This window comes from Pseudorasbora parva, chromosome 22 (genome assembly GCF_024679245.1).
Source record: "Pseudorasbora parva isolate DD20220531a chromosome 22, ASM2467924v1, whole genome shotgun sequence".
In the NCBI taxonomy this organism is placed as follows: domain Eukaryota; kingdom Metazoa; phylum Chordata; class Actinopteri; order Cypriniformes; family Gobionidae; genus Pseudorasbora; species Pseudorasbora parva.
The window spans coordinates 21,501,865-21,520,809 of NC_090193.1; the positions used below are offsets into that span (position 1 = coordinate 21,501,865).

Genomic DNA, 18,945 nt, shown 5'->3' on the forward strand with positions numbered 1-18,945 from the left:
TGCATAGCGCAATCATTATTTTTGTAGTGTGGTAACGCCCTGTCAGGGATTTAACTTCTAGCAGAATTAATTTTCTTCACAAAATGACGTTAAACTAAATCCTAAATGTTCTTATTATGTTAGTATGTTTGTTCTTAGCAACAAATCCGTATCTGTTCATCAAGAACTGGTCTCCCGTTGTAAAGTAAAGTATTTTGGCGCCATCTGGTGGCAATGCGTTTTCATGTTTTATTGGGACTTTCCATAGACACTGATTTTTATACTATACAAAACTTTATATTCTATCCCCTAACACCTTAACCTACCCATCACAGAAAACTTTTTCCTCATGGGGACCTCAGTTTAGGTCCTCACGGGTCTGTGTGGATTCAGGTTTAGACCCCACTGGGATAGAAACAGACAAGGAAATTTGACAAAGCAGAAACTGTTTAATTGTATGTATTTTATTGAACTTCCTAGAGTCTGAATAAAATATATTTTATATACTGTGGCATTGCCATTGCAACATCATGTATAATTTATACCAGTTAAAAGACACATTGTGTGCCATCACTGTAGTCACTATAGGGGTGATGCATGCTGGGATATCTTAACTTGCACCTTGATTGTAGTGAAAAGTGCTAGTTTTATGCAGCAGGGTTGAATGAACATAACAAACATAAATAAGTGCTGATGGTCTTAGTGTCCTGGACACTGATCACCATGGGTAATTGACATTACATTTAAAAATGTATTTGTCACACCTTCATTTCAAATGATTTACTAAGGCAAAAATGTGATTTAACATGTAAAATTAAAATGAAAAGTTATAGTAAACAATTTTAATGATTTTTCCCCCCTTTGACCAAGAAATGTCTAAAGGCTATTTTTATCTAATGCTATTGGTTGATGACATGCTAAGAATAGTGCAGCTCCTCGCACTGAAATATAAACCGACATGTAAGCTAGTAATTCCAGTTTTAACAAACATATGACCAGAGAAAACAATCCTATCTTAAAGCGCTGTTCAGATATGTTTCGAGTACATTCATTACCTTAATAAAAACAACTATATTTCCTAGCATCATCAGCAGTGACATGACTTATAAAATACACTTCATTTACATACTGCATCCTACAAATCCCTGTCATTTTGATATAATGCGACACAAATACATTACTATAAAATGTAAATGAATAGCTAACTTTGTACATTATCCAATAAATACCATTTTTATTAAGAAAATGTGCAAGAAAAATATTTCATTGTACTTTCATTGTCTCAGTTAGTGCATTCTTTGAAGTCACAATCTGTTATAATATACAAACCTTTCCTCTATCTGTGTCAAATCTCAATTGCAATAACTCCCTGAATAATGCTAGTCTTCTTTCTGACGACCGACTATGGTATATATGAAGATGTTGTAATAGTTATGATTGTGAAAATAGTTCATTGCAAACAACATTGTGTTGCAACATAGACTCTGTATGGAGGTCATCATCATTTACACAACCCACGTTTGTGTTCAAGTTCTATCAGAGAACATTCAGGTCAGAGAGAGGATCTCAACGTTTAACCTTCAATAAGGCATCATTGCTTAAAATAAATATTCTTGTATATATACACATTCAGGTGCTGGTCATATAATTAGAATATCATCAAAAAGTTGATTTATTTCACTAATTCCATTCAAAAAGTGAACCTTGCAAATTATATTCATTCATTACAAACAGACTGATATATTTAAAATGTTTATTTCTTTTCATTTTAAATTTTAACTGACAAATAAAGAAAATTGCAAATTCAGTATCTCCTGGTATCCCCAGACACCTGGTGCCACACTCTAATCAGCTAATTAACTCAAAACAGCTACATAATCATGGGGAAGACTGCTGACGTGACAGTTGTCCAAAAGACGACCATTGACACCTAGAGTTTCGAAGCATTATGGCTTTCTGATACAATTGAGTCGAAAATGGTTCATTACTCGAAGCTTCATTCAGATAGAAATTGCAGCACCATCTCTTGGTGAAGTAAATATAATGCATCAAAGCTGACAACCATAAAATGCAAGTAGACTTAAATGTTAACGCCCGTTAACATGATGTGTTTACCCGAGGCAATCCAAGCTGAGACAGTGTTAGAGCTGTGGAACTCATTTATGTAGGCCTAGGTGAATTTTACAGATACTTATGAATTTCATGTGTTCACCTTGATAATAAAACACAAAGCATGATGTGTATGTGTAATTATTTCTTTAGACAAGGACAGAATATCAGACAATCTTAAAAAAAGTTGGAAACCATCACATAAATTCTAATGGTTTCTATTAAAATACCAATAGGAACCATTGGCTTCTTGTGTCAACCATTTAAACCACAGAAGATTTATTTTTTGTAGTGTGTTTGGGACATATTCCACTAGGATTTAATGGCCCACCTATTGAACCCAACACATATCAGTAGAGACCACTATAATTCCCATTACAACCAAAAAAATTCCCATGAAAACCATTCAATCCAACATAATTTCTGTAATGGTTTTTATCCTACAGGAGTGAAGCAGTGTGTTTGCTTCAGAAGACATTTTCAAGGGACTAGTGACGTAATGATACAAGCTTCGAAGCAGTGGTTCATTGCAAGGACCGTTCGAGTTTGAAGCAAGCTTTGGAGCGTCTGTGTCCGACATAACATCACTATTGACACCTTGCACAAGGAGGGCAAGACACAAAAGGTCATTGCAAAAGAGGCTGGCTGTTCACAGAGGGGCGAAGGGAAGGAAACCTGGAGAGCATTGTGAAAAAAAAAAAAAACATTCAAAAATGGAGTGGGAGATTCACAAGGAGTGGACTGCAGGTGGAGTCAGTACTTCTAGAACCAGACAAATGCAAGACATGGGTTTCAGCTGTCGCATTCCTTGTGTCAAGTCACTCTTGAACAACAGACAGAATCAGAAGCATGTTGTCTGGGCTAAAGACAAAAAGGACTGGTCTGCTGCTGAGTGGTCTAAAGTTATGTTTTCTGATGAAAGTAAATTTTGCATTTCCTTTGGAAATCAGAGTCCCAGAGTCTGGAGGAAGAGAGCAGAGGCACACAATCCACGTTGCTTGAGGTCCAGTGTAAAGTTTCCACAGTCAGTAATGGTTTGGGAAGTCATGTCATCTGCTGCTGTTGGTCCACTGTTGTTCTCTGAGGTCCAAGGTCAACGCAGCTGTGTACCAGGACGTTTTAGAGCACTTCATGCTTCCTGCTGCTGACCAACTTTATGGAGATGCAGATTTCATTTTCCAACAGGATTTGGCACCTGCACACAGTGCCAAAGCAACCAGTACCTGGTTAACGGACCATGGTATCTCTGTTCTTAAGTGGCCAGCAAACTCACCTGACCTTAACCCCATTGAAAGTTTATGGGGTGTTGTGAAGAAGAATATATGATATGCCAGACCCAACAATGCAGAAGAGCCGAAGGCCACTATCAAAGCAACCTGAGCTCTCATAACACCTGAGCAGAGCCACAGACTGATCGACTCCATGCCACGCCGCATTGCTGCAGTAATTCAGGCAAAAGGAGCCCCAACTAAGTAATGATTGCTGTATATGCTCATACTTTTCATGTTCATACTTTTCAGTTGGCTAAGATTTCTAAAAATCCTTTCTTTGTATTTGTTTGAAGAAATATTGTAATTTTCTAAGACACTGAATTTTGGATTTTCCTTAGTTGTCAGTTATAATCATCAAAATGAAAAGAAATAAACATTTGAAATATATCAGCCTGTGTGTAATGATTAAATGAATTCAACTTTTTGAATTGAATTAGTGAAATAAATCAACTTTTTGATGATATTCTAATTATATGACCAGCACCTGTATACCGACCAGGCATAACATTATGACTAATATCCTAATATTGTGTTGGTCCTCCATTTGCTGCCAACACAGACCTGACCTGTCGAGTCATGCACCCTGAAGGTGTGCTGTGGTGTCTGGCACCAAGATGTTAGCAGCAGATCCTTTAAGTCTAATAACGAATGGTTCAGGAATGATTTGAGGCGCACAATAAGTTTGAGGTGTTGACTTGGCCTTCAAATTCCCCAGATCTCAATCCAATTGAGCATCTGTGGGATGTGCTGAACAAACAAGTCCGATCCATGAAGGCCCCACCTCACAACTTACAGAACTTAAAGGATCTACTGCTAACATATTGGTGCCAGATACCACAGCACACCTTCAGGGGACTAGTGGAGTCCATGCTTCGACAGGTCAGTGCTGTTTTGGCGGCAAAAGTGGGACCAACATTAGGAAGCAATACCAGACCAGTGTATATTATATAATGTATAGTGATGATAAATGATAAATTAATTGTAGTCATAGACTTTGGTGATTTGTCATGCAGGGGGTTGATGGGAAATGTTGTCCCAACACTGATAAAGCAAGCAGGAGGCTGGGAGTCAGTGCGAGATAATTCTAAAAGAAAAGTTTCAGTGTCATGCAGGATTTTGGAAATTCTCCCATCTCACTCAGAAGCGGAAACAGTCATTAGCTTCGTCAGGGGCAGTCAAAGTTGATTCCTTCACACAATGAGTCCTCAAAAAAATAAAAATAAAGAAAGATATGAAGTTAAACTTAAGTATCAAACTGCCTTCAGAACCTATATTGCCCCCTATAGATTTAATTTAAAATAATTTCAAAAAGAAAAATAATTTTCTTAAGGCATGACCTTCCTTTGAACTTTAAGTGATCACTTTATAAAAACACTCTATTAAACTGTACCATTTGATAGGTGGACTAGACTAAACAACTCAATATGCTCATTCTGGATCTATATGCTTGCAGTATATTAATAATACCTTTACTTGGTGTACTAACTTCTTAAAGCATTTGAAAAGGTAAACTGAATTCTCTACCAAGACATGTCACAACACAGGACAACTGGAAAACCTGATTCTGCTGCGTTCGGAACATTTGCACAATTCAAGTCATAACAAACACACATACAAAAACAAGATTGAAATTGAATCTTCCAACATAAATGCAGGTTATAAGAAAGCTAGCAGAAAAGACAACCGAGAATAAACATACAAATCAAAAAATGTTTGTGACCTCACACATCCCAAAACAACTTTTTTTAAAATGCTATGGGGTACTCACAGATGATTGCCAACCACACGAGACTGTGAGAACAGAGAGAGAAGGATGAAGTGGAAAGAGGAGAGACAAATATGGAGAAGACAACTGAAGTGTAAGGACAAATATGCTAAATATGTTCAGAGTAAAACATGGACAAAGATCGTTGATTACTGAAGCATAACATCAGTTTGAAGATACAGTTCACCCAAAAATGAACATTCGGTCATCATTTACTCACCTCGTCTCATTCGAAACTCAAACAAAAGACTTTCGTTCTTCTGCAGGACATAAAATATGTTACACTGCTCGACAGGGGCTTAGCTAGCAATTTTGGGCCCTATGAAAGAATATGAGCTTGGGCCCCCTATCGTACCTAAACATACAGGACAACCTATAGCGATCCAAAATCATTGTCAGCCATGTAATTATATATACACTACTCAAAAGTTTGAGAACGGTATAATTTTTAAAAATGTTTTTAAAGAAGTCTATTCTGCCCACCAATCTAGCATTTATGTTAGTAAATTACAAAAAAAGCTGTAATATTGTGCAATATTATTAAAATGTAAAATAACTTCTCTATGTGAATATATAGTAAAGTGTAATTTATTCCAGTCATCAAAGCTGAATTTATCATCATTACTCCAGTCTTCAGTGTCACATGATCCTTCACTAATCATTCTCATATGAGGTTTCACTGCTCAAGAAGCATTAATGATTATTATCAATGTTGAAAGAAGTTGTGTAAAACATTTCTTTAGGATTATTTGATGAATAGAAAGTTTTTTTTTGTTGAGAAATAACTTAAATAAATTAATACATAATTTATTCAGCAAGGATGCATTCATTTGTTCAAGTGACCGTATATACATTTATAATGTCGCAAAAGCTTTATATTTCAGATAAATGCTGTTCTTTTGAATTTTTTTATTCATTACATTATCCTGAGAAAACGGTTTTCAACACTGATAATAATCATAAATGTTTGTTGATCATCAAATCCTCATATTACAATAATTTTTGAAGGATTATGTGACTTGAGACGGGAGCAATGGGGATAAATTCAGCTTTGATAACAGGAATTAAATATATATATTTTTAATGTATTCAAATAGAAAAAAAGACATTTTACATTGTAAAAATATGACTCAATAATACTGTTTTTGCAGTATTTTGGATTAAATAAATGTTGCCTTGGTGAGCAGAAGATACTTATTACAAAAACATTTTACAAATCTTACCGTTCTCAAACTTTTGACCGGTAGTATCTGTGTTAAAAAGCACAATAGCTTCTTCTCATCTCCATCACCTTCTCCTTCTTCCTGACTTGCATATTCCTCTTTTCAAAGCTGAGCTTTGGTTGATACAGTCTTTGCAAACTGATTGTTTCTGTCGCTCGTTTAACTTCTACCGTAACACAGTTGTTTCGTTAGCTATAACTTCGTTATAGAGCACATCTCATCTTGCACTTTGTGACTGTTACTGAAGCATTGTGCCGGAATTCACGGTCAGCAGCTGTGAACGTTAAGCCTGCGAAACATTGTGTGTTTTTAAAAAATATATATTATTTGACGTTAAATGCATTATATGAGTCAAATTTACAAAAACCAAAATGACATTCCTTTCATTTTCAGTGGTGAAAAACATAACCCATTGAATAGACTATCGCTGTAGCCTCGGTTTTGATGACTAGACTTATAGTTTGTTTTATTTGTTACTCTGGTAGATTATACATTTACAATTTTTATTTCATCCCTACTGTTAAAACCAATCTCTGTGGGCCCCAAAAGTTCATGGGCCCTTAGAATCGTCCTAACTTTCCCCCCTTAGGTACGCCCCTGCTGCTCGATTCCATGCAATATCCTATTTTTTTAGTAATCATGGAAATTTCACAAGCATACAAAACACAGAAAGTCAAGAATTAATATAGGATGTTTCTATAATACAGACCCAAATCTTTCCCTCCCTCCAATTTGAAAATGCCTACTGTATGATTTAAAAATGACTTACATTTTACTCAAGTCATTTTTGGCCACCATTCACTTTCATTGTGTGGAAAAGAGCAGCTACAATTCTTCTAAAAATTTTATGTTCCACAGAAGAAAGTTTGGAACAACAAGTTCCAAGTAAATGATGACAATTTTCATTTTTGGCAGAACTATTCCTGTAAGCACATTAAATAAATTGACAACTGATTTTCTTAGGGAAACGAAGTAAACCGTTAAGAAGAAAACTATTAGATTTGTACATGATGTTGATATAAAGGCAAGTGGGATGATACCAATTAGAACTGTTAGCTGGCAAGTTATGAATATTGTATGATCTGTGGCATGCAACCATACAGCAAAACAAGACAGAAGCTCAAGCCGAACAAAGAGTTAAGAGCATGCGGTTACATAAAAACAAGGAACAAAATAGAGGAGACTGCCAAAGTGAAATGATTTCATGCGTTTAGCAAAATTAGTACTGGGTGTGACATTCACAGGTGATTCAGAACACCAGGGTGAGGGTAGGTTCATGTCAGGACATCACTGAGTCAATCAAGCCCATTTAATATCACAGGGCTTTAGAGTATGACACTAACTTGGCTTTGCTGAAGCAGCAGCGCCCCGTCTGGCGTGTCAGGGAAGTGCAGGGTAGTGGGGGAGGGGGCGAGGGGCAGCCAGGACCGGTTGTCAGCGCTGTAGAGACGGGGCCGCTTAACCTGGTCGTGACTGGAAAGTGGGGTGTAACTATTCCGCCTTAGCAGCAGAGGGGCAGAGTCTCGTCTGACTTTCCCCTGGTTTGAGATGGAAGAGACTGGCTGGGTTAAAAAGAGAGACTCCCTACACCAGGGGTGTCCAATCCTGCTCCTGGAGGACCACTGTCCTGAAGAGTTCATCTGAACAGCTAATCAAGGTCTTGCTAGGCATACTAGAGACTTTCAGGAAGGTTTGTTGAGGCAAGTTGGAGCTAACCTCTGCAGGACAGTGGACCTCCAGGACCAAGTTTGGACCCCACTGGCCTACACAAAGCTCATCTCAAAAGCGAACAAGACACTTCAGTCTCCACAAAACAATCAAACAACATTTAAGCTCCAAGTATACCCAAAGATAATCCACATTATCTAAATATAAACAGACTAAAAAGTGTGATAAATGACTCCAGATTAACATTATAAAACATGTCTACAGCAATGAAGAACACTAAAGCACAATGCCACTAAAGCACAATGTCGTTTAATGGAGCGTTCAACACATGGATAAGCAGAACTCACAACACAAACCCACAGTTACAGTACAACCACAGGCTGCTGAGACGTCACAATTGGGATGAACACATAAAACTGAAGGCTATACACTACTGCACAGTTATTCTTGTAATTCAACCACGTATAGAGGGGAAGGTTGAACCTCACTCTGATGAGGTGAATAATCACAAGAGGAAGAAGATTTTTAATCAAACCATTTGACTGACAGTTTGATTGAACAGCAGAGAACATAGCTTAAAGAGTGTTATGGGTTAACATAGATAACAATTTTGACCCATCATTCAGTTAAAAATAACAAAACTGCACTTAGAATGGGTGTAATTTTAGTATTATTTATATACTATTATAGCAGTTATTGATATTTTGAAATATCTTTTGAATTTGAGATTTATACATAATCTGTATAACAATTTATTTTAAACACATAAGCTTTCCATTGATGTATGGTCTGTTACGACAAGACAATATTTGGCCAAGATACAACTACCTTAAAAATCTGAGGGTGCAAAAAAATCCTAATCAAGTCCTTAGCAATGCATATTACTACTACTAATATTTTGTTATATATTTATGGTAGGAAGTTTACAAAATATCTTCATGGAACATGATCTTTACTTAATATTCTAATGATTTTTTTTGGCATAAAAAAAAAAAAAAAATTGATCATTTTGACCCATACAATGTATTGTTGGCTATTACCACAAAATACTTATCTCCAGGGTCACATTTTATAAATTTATGTTTGAATTATTTTAGCATTTTATTTAATTTAGTTGCCAATATCAGTTTGCAACATTTCTACTTTATACATTTCATTTCTACTTTTAGTTTTTCCTCTGATATTTATATTACATTTTATTTAATTAAAAAAAAAAATCTATAAGGGAAGAAGTTTATGTTTTAAAAACACGTGTTCTTGCATCAGATTATCTTCAAATGCGTTATTTCAGTTTCTTTTTGGTCTCCGTGCACACTGAATGTCAAAGTTACTGTGTTACCAGTTTTACGGTTGACGGTTAGCAATTTAATCTTTATTCCACTACAATGTCCCCATAAAAATATTTTTGTGGGGAGTCAAAATTATTTCCTGTGTTAATTGGCAGCACATCACAGATGCTGTGGATAGAGTTTAAGTTGTATTAAACCCAGAAAATTGCTTTAACCAATGTTCTCTAAGAAAAACAACAAGCATCATAGATGGCAAGCATGCAGTGATGAAATTGCGATTCCCAATCAAAAGCCTATAAGATATCAAAAGCTTTACTGTAAGAAAGATAGCATGCTTGTTTAGAAGTTTCCAAAAAAAAAAATACTGAAATAAAATCCAAATCTGAGAAATAAATGTGGCACTAATTATTTTAAAATTAATATTTTATATCCTCCATTAATATTTCATACTGAAAGAGAACAACACAGAAACAAATGTGGACTCACCAGTGGTCTGTCCCGATGTGTATTCACTGCCTCCACATTCAGATAAAACATTTCCACTTTGCAACCTAAAACATAATATAACATTTTCTGTGAGCAGAATTTTCATGTGTGTGTTTGCAAAAGTGAAGAAACAACTGTCCGACCCACCATAGGCAACAGGAGTGAGCTTCATGATAGTGTGAAGGGGACATTTTAAATATGGGAGATCATCTGAGACCAAAGAAAAAAAAAATCAGTTGATGTACATTTCTGTGATTTGATCAGTTGTTACATATTCTGCTCAGTTATCTAGCTGGCTGTTATATATGAAGTCTATTAAAAATTATAATCCAATACACAGTTTATATATAAAGCCAGGTAGTTTTAGCATTCAGTCAAAAAATGCAAATGTATCTTGCCTGCACTCTTGTCCAAGAAATAAGCTAGTAGGCAGCGCATAACCGCCTGATGACAGACGACTAGTACATTGCCTTGTCTCTCAAGCTCCATAATCACAGGTTCCAGTCGTTGAACCAGATCCATATACGACTGCAAAAAAAGAGAGTCTTTTAAAATAGTCAGACCTTCCCACAAGAAACCAACAAACCTACAGAGAGTGAGAAGAGACACTCTGAAGAACTGTAACAAAGTGAAAAGATCATGACATTCTGTACCTCTCCTCCTGGATATCTGTAGTGGTACTTGTCCTGATCCCTTAAAGCAAACTCTTCTGGGAATATGTTCTGGATCATTTCATAGGTCATCTCCTCACATACACCCTGTTTCAGAGCACACATTGCTTATGAATGAATGTGCAATACATAAAAACTGCATGTAATCTCCACTGGGACCTGGGCATACTAACAGCATCTATCTCGTTGAGGATTTTCCACTGTTCATAGGGAACTCCCAGCTCCTCAGCCGTCTGGATGGTTCTCCTTAACTGGCTGGTCCAAACCTTCAAGTCGGACAGCTTATGCTCCTCAATGAACCCACGCAGGGCACTCGCAAACTGCACGCAAGGGAGAGAGAAAGTCAAGCATCTTCTGATGAGTAAGTGTTATAAAGTCAGCAATGAATGAGTTCAGACCTGTCTCCCACGGGGGGAGAGTTCAGAGTCTCCTCCGATGCGGCCCTGGACGTTGTGCTCGCTCTCTCCGTGCCTGCAGAGGTAGATGGAGTGCGAGTGTACATGGATGTTCATTAGGTAGTAAACAATCTTGCTCTGGATGTAGTCCTGAACACGGTTTACCAGGAAACGACGGCCCACATTCATCACCTTGATGAAGGATAGGTCTCTGGTGGGAAAAAAAGATCTTATTATGCCTTTTCGGGTTTGTCAATGTAAAAGGTCTGCAAAGTTCCAAAGGTCAAAGTGCATGATAAACAGAGATAGATAAACACCTAGTAAACAGAGATACTAGGTGTTTCTCAATGTCAAGGATGCTTCCTTGGAAGGACGGATCCTTCAAAGTCACTTCCTTCAGAGGCTAGACGAGGCTCCTCTTTAGCATTCGGAGAACACGTAAATGGAACAGGCTAGCAAGTGCACGTCATTGCGTCATTACGTCAGTGAAAAGGTCCGTTGGCCATCAATAACGTTATGTGTACCGTTTTTTGTATTTTTTTAATATCAATACAGTAGTAATTTGTACCGGTATTTAAAGGTTAAACTTTACTTATATTTACTACGGTTATAACAAATGTTTGGTAACGTAAATAAAAGCATTGTGGCAAGCAGCGAGGTGAGGGTCTGTGAGAGCGGGCCAGTGGAGTGATAATGAGCGGCAGCTGATCGCCACACCGGTCTCGGCTCACGGCAGCGACAGGAGTATAATTGGAGGAGCATGGAAGACGAGAGAGGACTAGGCCTGGACTTTATGTTATGGTTTGTTTATGTTTTATTATGTGTGTGCTGGCAGTCGCCCGTGAGGGGGCTATTATAAAGTTGTTGAACGTTTGCCGGTTCCCGCCTCCTTCCTTCCCATCAACAAACCCCGATACAAGCATATTTGCCCCGTTCACGCTCCGAGTCCGACTCCGGGAACGTCTGATAACAAAGCTCCGCGCATAGGATTGTGGGTGATTTGAGAACCCGAAGTGCGCGAAGGCTACTCATATGCATCCTTTCCTGTATATGACATATTTTTCGAACGAAGGACTCAGTCCTTGGTTGAATTCCGAGGATCCTCGACATTGGAACAGTCCTTCGTCGGATGTCAATGACGTAGCATCCTTAGAATTCTGGCTTCCGAGGATCCTTCCTTGACATTGAGAAACACCTAGAGTCTCCCCTGTCCCAAACTAAAGAACCGATTCTGAACTGTCTGAAATTACTAGACAGTAACTTCAGTCTTACTTCCTGCACAAACCTATAGGTTTGTAATAAATGTGCATAATGCCAGTCTACTATGGTCTTTATTGACTACCTGCAAACAATGTCTACTTTGAATTTAATGTCTACTTAATGGAGACCTGGAAGATTTTGGTTTGTGTTGTCGACAGGCAGAGATGATGCCATTTTCTGCGCTGCAAAAAGTAAATCTACTTTGCATGCACTTCCAAAGGATGAGGACTCGTTTTGATACGGTAAAACCAACGGCAGTTACTGTTTGTATCACTGTGTGTACACGTGCTGAGGAAGCCTCTGGAGATGAAATTCTGATATGGCAATGGGAGTTTAGTTTCCGACACTCGCTTTAAACTGTAGACCAAACACCCAAGTTTTGACCAATCAGAGCAGAGTAGGCACTGTGAGAAATTAAGTGATGTTGCTTTGTATATTATATTAGGTATTTTTTGACCTTGGATGCATGTAAAAAGGTAGGTTAACCTCCAAAAACTAAATTAAGAACCTTTAAAATAGCGTAATAGGGGCGCTTGGAAGCAAAAATAGATTTATTTCAACGAAAATGTATGTATATTCAGATATTCCATTATGTGTCTATTTTAAAAACATTCTTACTTGTCATATTCATCGGGATCTAGTGGTTGGTAAGTGACTTTATAACATTCAATGCGTTTCAGGAAATCACCCATGACTCTCTCTCTGTGTCTTTCTGGATAATCTGGACTTGAAACCTTGACTTCCTGAAGAAAAGGCACATACGTGACAACTGTTGAGAAGATAATGAACAATAATACTGCAATGTTGCTATACTCATTATACCACCAGTTTAATGAAATGTAAACCAAAGAAACATCACAACCAACATACCAAGATGTTAGCAGCAATAACCTCTGGATCATCACATACTGACTCCACAAAAAACACCTGCAAAGATAAACACACAGAAATAGGAAAATGATCATTACACTGTGGATTCAAATCCACACAAATATATTTCATCTTATAAATATAAAATTATACTAATTTGCACATTTGGCTACCTTGTATGCATTGTCCTGTACAAAATTTAATATGAGATCCCGCCTCTCCCGGGTTGTGTTTGTGGCATCAAATACCTTTAAAAAATGACGACAATGTCACATTATTATCTATATATTAATTAAATATTTTTTTTAAATCCTGAATCTCATTACTATTCTTCAACACTCCACACCACATTAAATTAAATAATTGATGTAAACAGAGGAAAAAGAAAAACCTTACAGCTATTTGTCCACCTTCCTCATTAAAGTAGATCTTAACATCTTGCAGGGCCACCAAGGCACACTGTCTATTTGGGATGCAAATAAAGTCATTATGATTTATTAAAAATGGAAAAATGCAACAGTTCTCAAGAAAAAACCCAAACTGTCCTGTCAAAAAAGCACTGATGTAACCACCAGGAAATGTGTTGAAACATCATATTAGTCTAACTGGCTAATGTTAGTTTCTTGTTTTACTAAAAGCATATACATTATTATTACATATACACTATTAACACTGTAAAGAAAAAGTCATACAGGTCTGGAACAACATGATGGTGAATAAACAATGACATAACTTTCGGCCCCACTTTATATTAGGTGGCCTTAAGTACTATGTACTTAAATCAAAAAATAAGTACAATGTACTTACTGTGTTCAAATTTTATTGCAAAGCACTTTTGCTGATATTGAGGTGGGATACGGGCAGAGTTAGGGACAGGTGTGGCAGTATGGGTAAGTTTAAGGGTAGGGTTAGATGTAAGGGAAGTGCCAACTGTGTAATTACAAATGTAACTACAGAAATTAATTACAGACGCAATTATATGCATGTATTATTTAAATGTAAGTACAATGTAAAAACATGTAAGTACACAATAAGTGTACACAATAAGTGTCAAATAATTAATTAAAATGTTAGTACATGGTAGTTAAGGTCACCTAATATCAAGTGGGTCCTAACTTTCTTTTTTGGGGGGAACTCTTCCATTTAATCACACACAAAAGATATGATCCTACTTCCGTATCTTCATGGCTTCCTCATTATCATGTCTGAAGAAATCATAGGACTTGTATGCTTTAACCGCTTCCCTCCGGTACACACCAAGATTAAACACTGCACAATAAACATGAAATTATGGTTAATCACTACAATGTCTTGATTAGTTTTTGCACAACTGTATTGCATCAAGATGAATCATTAAGTATGAAAAGATGGAACAGGTCAAGTCAAAACCTCCGACTTCAGTTACAGTTATTAAGTTACTATTGTTAGTTAGTGTGTAATGTTTGAGCATAAACAACATTTGCAAAGTTACAACACTTAAAGTTCAAAACAAATGGAGATATTTTATTTGAAAGAAATCGCTTTTTAAAGGACTACAACAAACAGCTGGTTGGGACTAAAATAAGCTTCTTCACAATTTAGTGACATCACTAACCTTAAACTTTACAGCAACCCCGCCCCCAGGAACATACAACAAAGGCCATGTTGAGAAGATGACAAGTTATAAATGTAATTAAACTAAACTATACCTGTTCTAGCTTTATGCAGAATATATTCTTTGGCTCTGCAGTTATCTTACAACATTTCCCACACAAGGGATTTATAGATTATCATGGCAGAACATGCTAATTAATGATTAGAAAACAGCAACTCCACACCAGCTACATATATTCATCAGTTAACCATTTAGAAATGTCCTGTTATCACTTCTTCTTGAGTCTCTCCATCATTGTCGGACTCCGCTTTTATCATAAAAGACTGAACAGTTCCAGACATTTCAGTGCATCTGTGTGAGGTAATCGGAGCTGCTAACAAAAGCTCTTGAAGCCTCGCCCTCTTCCTGAAAAGGGGCGGGGAACAGCAGCTCATTTGCATGGGGGACACAAAAACTCACCCTCACCTTTGCTCACCCTCAAAAAGTTAACTGTTCAGTCTTTTTATGACATTTTAACATACTATTAAAAAAAAATTCTGTTTTGAGCAAAAACTCTGGGGACATCAGAAACTTATTTTACACATTGAAAAAAGGGCCATAATAGGACCACTGTAACACTGTTCAGTTGCTGCTTCTATTGCAGCCTTCACATGCTTTCAGAAACTGCATAATTCCAATTTCTGAAGTAGTAATTACAAGCTCGTTGCATTGAAGTGAGTGACTTCAAATGGCGTTCATGCACAATTTTTAATAAGGAAACTGGTATTTATGATAATTCCTATGTGAAGGCAGCATGAGAAGCCCTGGACAAGGATGTTGTAATTGGTCAACCTCTTCAAGTGTGTTTCGGGAATGTTACACCACTTTTTTTTTTGGTTTCAGGAAGTTCAGAAACAGTGCTTACTGATATAGAGAATACCTCCCTTTGTCCCTTTGCAGTGACTTTGTAACTTTACAGATATTTTTCATGTTCAAACAGCAACATTACACAAGAACAAGAATATCTAAAAGCACAATAGGTCCTCTTTAAATGTGTTGGTTACCAATGTAAGTTCAAATTTATCCCCCAAATTTATCCTCCATATATATATATGGAGCATTTAAAATTGGAGACAGATGATATTTATAGCGAATGTTATTTGATATGTTGCAACTGTCTAAATCCAGCTGCCCACTCACCCTTTGTAGGAACGCCTATCCAGTTGAGGTAGCGAGTGAGTTTCTTCGACATGTATGTCTTGCCTCTGGCGGGGAGGCCGATCATGACAATTAATGTGGGGGAGTTTGTCATGTAAGACGCCCATGCTGTGGTCAGACAAAAGATGAAAAACAGACAGACAGTGTTAACAGCACATCATGGGCTGGAGGAAATTTCTGTCTCCATGACTATCAATTATAATCTGCCAAATATAAAAATACTAAAATTTCACATACCAACACCAACAGCATCTGCACCAAAAATTACATAAAATCAAACAACACAATTACTTCATGCCTGATGCATGACAAAATGCATGAGTTTGCACTTGGTTAATAGTACTTTTCATACGGTTTTGACAGCTTGTATAAAGTTTTTTTTGAAAGTAGCCTCTTGTGGTCAGCAAGGCTGCTTTAAATTGTTGGTGGTTTGAGAAGATTCCCCCTTCAATGTAAAGCGCATTGAGTATATAGTGCGCTATATAAATGTAACAAATTATTATTATTATTATTAATATTGTAGACTAATATTACAATTTAAAATAGCTGTTTTAATATATATTAATGTAATAATTAATGTAATGTAATTAATGTATATATTTTAATGTATGTCTATTTTTCCTGTGATGGTAAAGTCAAATTTTATTCATTCCAGTCTTCAATGTCACACGGTCCATCAGAAATAATTTTAATATGCTGATTTGGTGCTTAAGAAACATTAAAACCATTGTGCTGTCTGATATTTTTGTGTAAACTGCGACAATTTCCTTTTCCAGAATTATTGGGTGAATAGAAAGTTCAAAAGAACAGAAATTTGTGTAACATTCTTAATGTCTTTACTGTCACATCTGATCAATTCTAATGTGTACTTTTTATTTATTAATATGGAGCATTACATTTTTTTAGACTAGTATTAAATAGAAAGGTTTCTCTTAGATATTTATATCCTGCAAAGATCTAGGAATGCAGTTTTCCCAGATTAAAATATTGGTTATGAAGAAAACATTACCTGCAATTTGATAACGAACGGTGGAAAACCCCCCTCCGAAACAAACATGTCTCTACCTTGATATGCCATTTGAAACCAGCATAGCAGACAATGCATATCTAAATAAAGGCAAGCACAGCAGGTATATTTCTAATCTAGCCTGACAGTGAACTTCTGTTTTACAGCCTCAGTGACAGCTGACACTATAAGAAGGGCAACTGTTATATGATTCATGCCGTTGTTAAAATGTACTAGGCCAGGGACAAAACTGCTATGTGGGAAGTATTCTCATCACTTGAGAAGTACCTCAAAACCCCACTATAACAGACCAGCCGTACCAGCTTACCACCTTAGGCTGGTTTAAACTGGGATTGAAAACAACATCTAGTGGAATGTGAAAGCATGTTGTGCACTTACAGCATTTCTTCTCTTGGCCTCTGGGCTCTGATTTCTTGGCTTCAGCTGAACTGGTTGAACCAGCCTCCTGCTGCAGCCACGCAGACATACTGAATCTGTCAGAACCTTCCTGCTGTACAAACAAAGTGCACCTGCCAGAGAGGGGGAGAAACTGCAAGTAAAGACAATATACGCAACGTTACTTGTAGTTTTACTAAAATTAAAAGGACATTTAAAAAATTTCCCCCATACAATTACGCTCTATTCAGTGATATGTATCTTTTATTATTGCCACATTGTCATTTCTTCTTAGTCATCCGCAGCGCAGTAACAACAAATGTCGCGCTACGTCACCACAGAGAAGAGGATGCTGAGGACAGGACACCACCATGTTTCGTCATAACCGTAAACAGAGGGTTTGTTAACAAACAATGGTCTAATCCACACGTCTATTACATCATACAATCAATACATTGAACAAACACATTAAAGCACTGATTATTAATGAGATGCGTAAAACATGAGACGAAGATCTTACTGATTTCTAATCGTCACCCCTTCAACCTTGGGGTCTGTATTTTATCTGGTATCCACCGGTCCAACCGGCAGGTTCAGTGTCTTTGCGCAGTCTCGTTGCCTCAGCCGGTTTTGCACTTGATAACCTTCCATGGCAACCAGCGCCAAGCGCGTGAGTGAAGGTGTGTATCTACGTCACTATTTACCGTAATACATGCAGAACGATGACAGCACACCGGTCAATGTGCACTAAAGTTTAGTTGACTTTAAAGGGATAGTTCACCCAAAAATGAAAAGCAGATCTCGGTCACTATTGGCTACCATAGTATTTTCCCCTACTGTGGTAGTCAAATAGGGACCAAGATCTTCTTTTCATTTTTGGGTGAACAGGCTTAAAGTCAACTGCACTTGGGGGCAATAGGGGCAGAGATCTGCTTGGCTACAAACATTCTTCCAAATATCTTCCTTTGGGTACAGCAGAACAAAGAAATGTATACAGGTTTGGAATAATTTTATGGTAAGCAAATAAATGTGTTGTTGTTGGGTAAATTATTTTAACCAAAAATTAGCTTGCTAGTCTGTGATGGATATTTTGATTCTTCTCGGTGACTCGACTCTTTTGAATCACTTATTTGTTCAGTGGTGAACTAATTTGTTCAATGGCCCTTTCTCTATACTTTAATTGTTAAAAAATTAAAGTCATAAGTGGGTTTTAAAAAGGCATAGAAAAAGATAGCCTAAATAAAACAAATAAATAAATAAATTCAAAAACACAAAGTTGTAATTTACTTATTAATACGAATAACTTTTATGATTGGTTAATTTAAAAGATTCATTCACAAACAAAATACAGAATATATAATGCTTGCCAATGATTACAGTATAAAAATTACAGCAGTAAAATCAATAAATACACACGTTTACATTAATGATAATTAAATTAAAGAAATATTTATTGGCCAGGAGTCAATTTTTTGAGTCATCCAAATATACAGTGCATCCATGGAAATGGTCCCAGTGCTTCACCTTATCCACATTTAATGTTACAGCCTTATTCCAAAATGTATTCAATTCATTATTTTTCTCAAATATACTAGAAACAATACCCCATAATGTCAACGTGAAAGAAGTTAGTTAAAATCTTTTCAAATGTATAATAAAAACAAGAAGAAAAAAAACACGTACGTAAGTACCCACAGCCTTTGCCATGACACTCAAAATTGAGCTCAGGTGCTCCTGTTTCCACTGATCATCCTTAAGATGTTTCT

The 18,945-nt window shown here is 36.8% G+C and overlaps 1 protein-coding gene across 6 annotated transcripts; it reads right to left on the bottom strand.

Moving 5' to 3' along the window:
• Positions 1-422: 422 nt before the first annotated feature.
• pfkfb2b (6-phosphofructo-2-kinase/fructose-2,6-biphosphatase 2b) lies at positions 423-17,984 on the bottom strand. 6 transcript variants are annotated; one of them, XM_067430871.1, is made up of 17 exons: positions 17,699-17,983; positions 17,183-17,316; positions 15,760-15,885; positions 14,159-14,255; positions 13,383-13,449; positions 13,160-13,234; positions 12,987-13,043; positions 12,735-12,859; positions 10,860-11,067; positions 10,635-10,781; positions 10,444-10,548; positions 10,189-10,318; positions 9,938-10,000; positions 9,791-9,855; positions 7,691-7,885; positions 5,128-5,150; positions 423-4,563 (listed from the first exon to the last, which is right to left on the bottom strand). In XM_067430871.1, exons 2-17 carry the CDS (start codon positions 17,268-17,270, stop codon positions 4,497-4,499), a joined length of 1,638 nt encoding a protein of 545 aa, XP_067286972.1. In that variant the 5' UTR covers positions 17,271-17,316; positions 17,699-17,983; the 3' UTR covers positions 423-4,496. The 6 variants fall into 6 exon arrangements, with proteins under 6 accessions (XP_067286972.1, XP_067286971.1, XP_067286974.1 ...); XM_067430870.1 differs by having other exon boundaries at positions 17,183-17,313; positions 17,700-17,982; XM_067430873.1 differs by lacking the exon at positions 7,691-7,885 and having other exon boundaries at positions 17,183-17,313; positions 17,700-17,984.
• Positions 17,985-18,945: the final 961 nt, after the last annotated feature.